This window comes from Crocuta crocuta, unplaced genomic scaffold, assembly GCF_008692635.1.
Source record: "Crocuta crocuta isolate KB4526 unplaced genomic scaffold, BGI_CrCroc_1.0 scaffold299, whole genome shotgun sequence".
NCBI classification, from domain to species: domain Eukaryota; kingdom Metazoa; phylum Chordata; class Mammalia; order Carnivora; family Hyaenidae; genus Crocuta; species Crocuta crocuta.
In genome coordinates, this window is record NW_027532747.1 from 518,764 (window position 1) to 522,844 (window position 4,081).

At 59.6% G+C, this 4,081-nt stretch overlaps 1 protein-coding gene across 1 annotated transcript in view; it reads right to left on the reverse strand.

Moving 5' to 3' along the window:
• UROC1 (urocanate hydratase 1) overlaps nt 1-4,081 on the reverse strand; it is a 33,178-nt gene that overhangs the window by 19,103 nt on the left and 9,994 nt on the right. Inside the window, exons 8-11 of the mRNA XM_077780817.1 lie at nt 3,892-4,035; nt 2,150-2,238; nt 621-683; nt 143-322 (exon numbers count right to left, since the gene is read on the reverse strand). Coding sequence (XP_077636943.1) covers nt 143-322; nt 621-683; nt 2,150-2,238; nt 3,892-4,035 — 476 coding nt within the window. The remainder of the gene's footprint in view (nt 1-142; nt 323-620; nt 684-2,149; nt 2,239-3,891; nt 4,036-4,081) is intronic.

A 4,081-nucleotide genomic window follows, 5' to 3' on the forward strand; every position in this document is an offset into this window, starting at 1 on the left:
GAGCTCAGCCGGTCCACCCCGTCCGACAGAGGAGGAGACGGTTCAGAGAGGCCCCGGGTGTCGCCGGCCCCTGGGGTCTCCAGGCTCCGGCCGGCTGTGTGTGCCCCCCCCGCCCCGCCCGAGGAGCCCCGGGCCGCATCACCTTTCCTGGACGAGGCTCCGGAACGCGGCAGGGTCGGAGGCCATGAGGCTCTGGGCGTCCGCGAAGCCCAGCTGCACCGGGTAGTAGCCACCGTTGAACGGGTTGTGGCAGGATGTCTGGTCTGAGCCCAGGTCCACCAAGAGCTCCCCCGTCGTGTCCAATTCGTGGACCAGGCGCTCCCTGGGGACGACGGGAGGCGATCGGTCAGTGCCGGGGGCGGGGCAGGCAGCGCCTGGGGCCCAAGGTCACGGCCCAGCCGGGAGGGGCCTGCCCTCCCCTCTCGGGGAGAAAGAACGCCTGCGGGAAGGCAGGCTGCCTTGAGCTCGGGCCGGGCTCTGGGCCTCGAGAGCTCGGGGCAGAGACTCGGGCAGAGCAGTGGAAACTTCCCGTCTGGGGAAGCAGCCACCATCAGTACCTTGTCTGCAGGGCCACGTTCACGCAGGGTCCCCACGGCTGCCCGAGCCCATGCCCCACTTACCAGAGATCCACCACATTGCCATGGTAACCGAGGCTAAGCACCTCCTTCCTCTTCCTTGCTTCCCTGCAAGGGCACAAGAGCAGAGCAGATGGCCCGTGGCGCCTGCCCGCCAGCACCACGCTGCCGAGAGCGCAGCGATGGCCCTGGAGACACCGAAACGCGGCGCCAGCCCAGGGCTGGAGGCGCGGGGCCCTCTGACGCGGGTCCTGTGAGGACCCGGCACCGTGATGGGAGCAGAGCCATGCCTGCCCCGTAGAGGAAAACCCACACCCGCCACGATACTGGGAGCAAACTTCACAGAATCGGGGCTCCTGCCGTTAGCGCTCTGATCGGGACAGTTCTAGAACGCGTGCGAGGCGACCCTGAGATGGCAGACGTCACTAACGATGATCCCAGACGTTGTTTAGAAAAATAAAAGGACAAGCAAAGATTTAACACGTAAAGCCGGCCCCGCTAGGAGAGGTGTCAGAAACAGCCACACGTGGGCGGCGTGAACCCACTGGGAGCTCGAGGAAATCGAAGCGGGCATGGGGCCCAGAGTCCCAGGGCAGGGACGAGGAGCGGTGGAGAGCGGAGACGGAGACTGAGTCCGCCACAAGCCCGGCGCGGGGTCCCGGGACCCCCCACCCCGAGGCTCCCTCCGCGGCCGTCTAGGTCTCCCGCAGGAGTGTGACCAGACAGGCCGAACCCATCTGCGTCCCTCTTAGAAGTCTGGAACTTCTCCTGTATTTAACGGGAGCTCATCTGAGAGCTTCACACAGCGGTGCAAGGGGGTCAAACTAGCATTTTTCGAAGATCAGCGTCCGGAAGTATCCCATCCCAGTAATGGGGGCATTTCACAATGGGGCGCGTCCTTAGAGTTTCCTCCAAGCCCCCCGAACACGGCTCAGGCCTGCGCAGTGTAGTGTTTGAGAGGATGCTTCAAAAATGCCGAGAGATCAGCAGCCCCCAGGGCAGTCCTTTCCCCCGTTCCCGCTAAAATGCCTCAGAAGACATCAAACCGGAGGCGAGTGTTGCCAACACCCATCCCCCAACAGCCAGACCGCAAGCGGGGGCGGGGGGGGAGAGGGGCTGACCCCCAAACCGATGGAGTCAGACTGAGGGACAGCTTTCCACCGGTCACCGTTTCATTTCCCCCCAACGGCTGAGATGAGCACCTACTCTGTGCCAGGCTCTGGGCGGGGCACTGAGGCCACAGCAGTGAGAAATACAAGGCACAGACTTCGCTCGGCCTGTCCTGAGTATCAGGGACACCGAGGGAAGCAAGCGTCTGGCCACCAGCAGGTGCCTGACCCCGAGCCCCAGGTCCCCGCCGCCCCAGCACCGGCAACCGGCCCGAAACGGAACTTCCGCCTCCGGTGGAATTAGAAGACCCGTCCGGCGATGTCCTGCATGCCCTCCGCGGGCACTATGCGGCCGCCAGGTGGGGCCACGTGGCGAGGTGCCCACCTGTGGCTCGGCCCACGTGAAGCAGCCCAGCCCCTTCCTGCGGCCTCCCCATGTTTCCACGCCCAGGTCAGGCGCTGTACCTGAGTCTGGCAATGCAGTGGTCCAAGCTGTCGGTCACTTCCATCAGCCATCCTTGCCGGTGGCGTTTCACGAGGGCGGCTTTATCGACCTGGGACCATGAGACACAGGGCCACCCGGTCAGCCACGGGCATGCCGGCCTCCACCGGGAGGGGGCCGTCCCCCGTGCGGGTCGCCTACTTTTGTAACAGGTGCACGAGCTGCTTCCCCCTCCTGCATTCCTGCTCAACAGAACCTGGGTCTTCAGGGCGACACCGTGTCCCCAGTCCAAGGTAACCACAGCTACTCTGCACTGTCTCCAGCCTCCCTTGTAGGAAGAACTTCCATTTGAGCCCAAACTGACCAATGAGGGAAAAGAACGCGCTTCCTAGGCATCATCTTCCTGCTAAAATCAAGTCAGCCCTGGGCGGTACTTCCCTTCTTCCTTCTTTCTGCCTTGAATGTGGATGGGATGGCTGGGGCGGGGGCAGCTATTTTGAATGCACGAGGGAAACCCCAGAGAATCTAGAGATGTTGGCCCTGACGTCGCCGAGCTGCTGACACAATGCCAGCAGTGCGGGCTGTGTGAGAAAACTAAAACCTTATTTGTGTAAGCAGCTGCAGTTTGATTTTCTACTATCAGCAGCCAGGTGGGCTCCTAAGAAGTATAAGAAAGTATGACGCAGGCTTAGAATCAACTAAATATAAATCACAAAGGTGTGTATCACCAAGCCTTCTCTTTGTCTCTCTCTCTTTAGAATTGCTTACTGCTATTTGGGAATTTTATTGCAAATATTTACTGCTCTCTCAGTGACAAACGCTTTAAAAAATACTGCTGCATTTAAACAATTTTTTAATGTTTTCATTTTATTTTTGGGAGAGACCAAGCACAAGCAGGGGAGGGGCAGAGAGAGAAAAATCAGAGAATCTGAAAGCAGGCTCCAGGTGTTAAGCTGTCAGCATAGAGCCCTACACTGGGCTTGAACCCATGAACTGCAGGATCATGAGCCCACCCGGACGCCCCAAAAAACATTAAAATTTTTAAAAAATAGGGGCGCCTGGGTGGCTTAGTCGGTTGAGCGTCCGTCTTTCACTCAGGTCACGATCTCGCGGTTCGTGGGTTCGAGCCCCGCGTCGGGCTCTGTGCTGACTGCCAGCTCGGAGCCTGGAGCCTGTTTCAGTCTGTGTCTCCCTCTCTCTCTGACCCTCCCCTGCTCACACTGTCTCTCTCTCTCCTAGAAATAAATAAAAATATTAAAATAAAATAAAACAAAATAAAATTCCAGCATTTAAAAAAATTTTTTTTTAAAAATAGGCTATTTTCCTGCAGATTCCAGGGGACGAGCTCACATTAGCTGCTGTAACTTATTTCCCATGTAGGGGCCAAGGGCAAGGCCCCCCCAAAATGTGCCGCTTTGGCATATTGATTATTTCAAGTAAAAGCTGCTTAAGAGACACCCTGTACCTCCTCTGTCCCCCCGGGAGCAGGAAATAAACCTCCCATGAGAAGGGTACCCCCCCACCCAACCCAGGCTGCTCTTGAAGCTCCCCGCCTCCTCCCCCTGACTCTACCGGAGGGAGCCTGAGAGCCACCGATGTCTGCACAGCAGGCATTGCCGCGGAGAGTGATGGGCACTTTGAAGGCAGGAGGCTGGGATCCCACCCTGGGAGGCTCGGAGGGCTGGGGGGTGGCGGGCAGCACAGGAGAGGAGAGGGCTGAGTGGGGGCGGCTCTAGACTGAGCGCAGAGCTCCCGCGGGGCTCACCTCCGCTATCACGCCGATGCACCCCACGATGACGGCGGCTTTGGCCTGAGCGCCACTCATTCCGCCCAGCCCAGAGGTGACAAAGACCTTCCCAGCCAGGTCCTCGACACCCAGGTACCGTCGCCCGGCATTCAACACGGTGAGCTGCAGGGAGAGGAGGCGGCGCTCACCGTGCATCCAGCACGTCTGC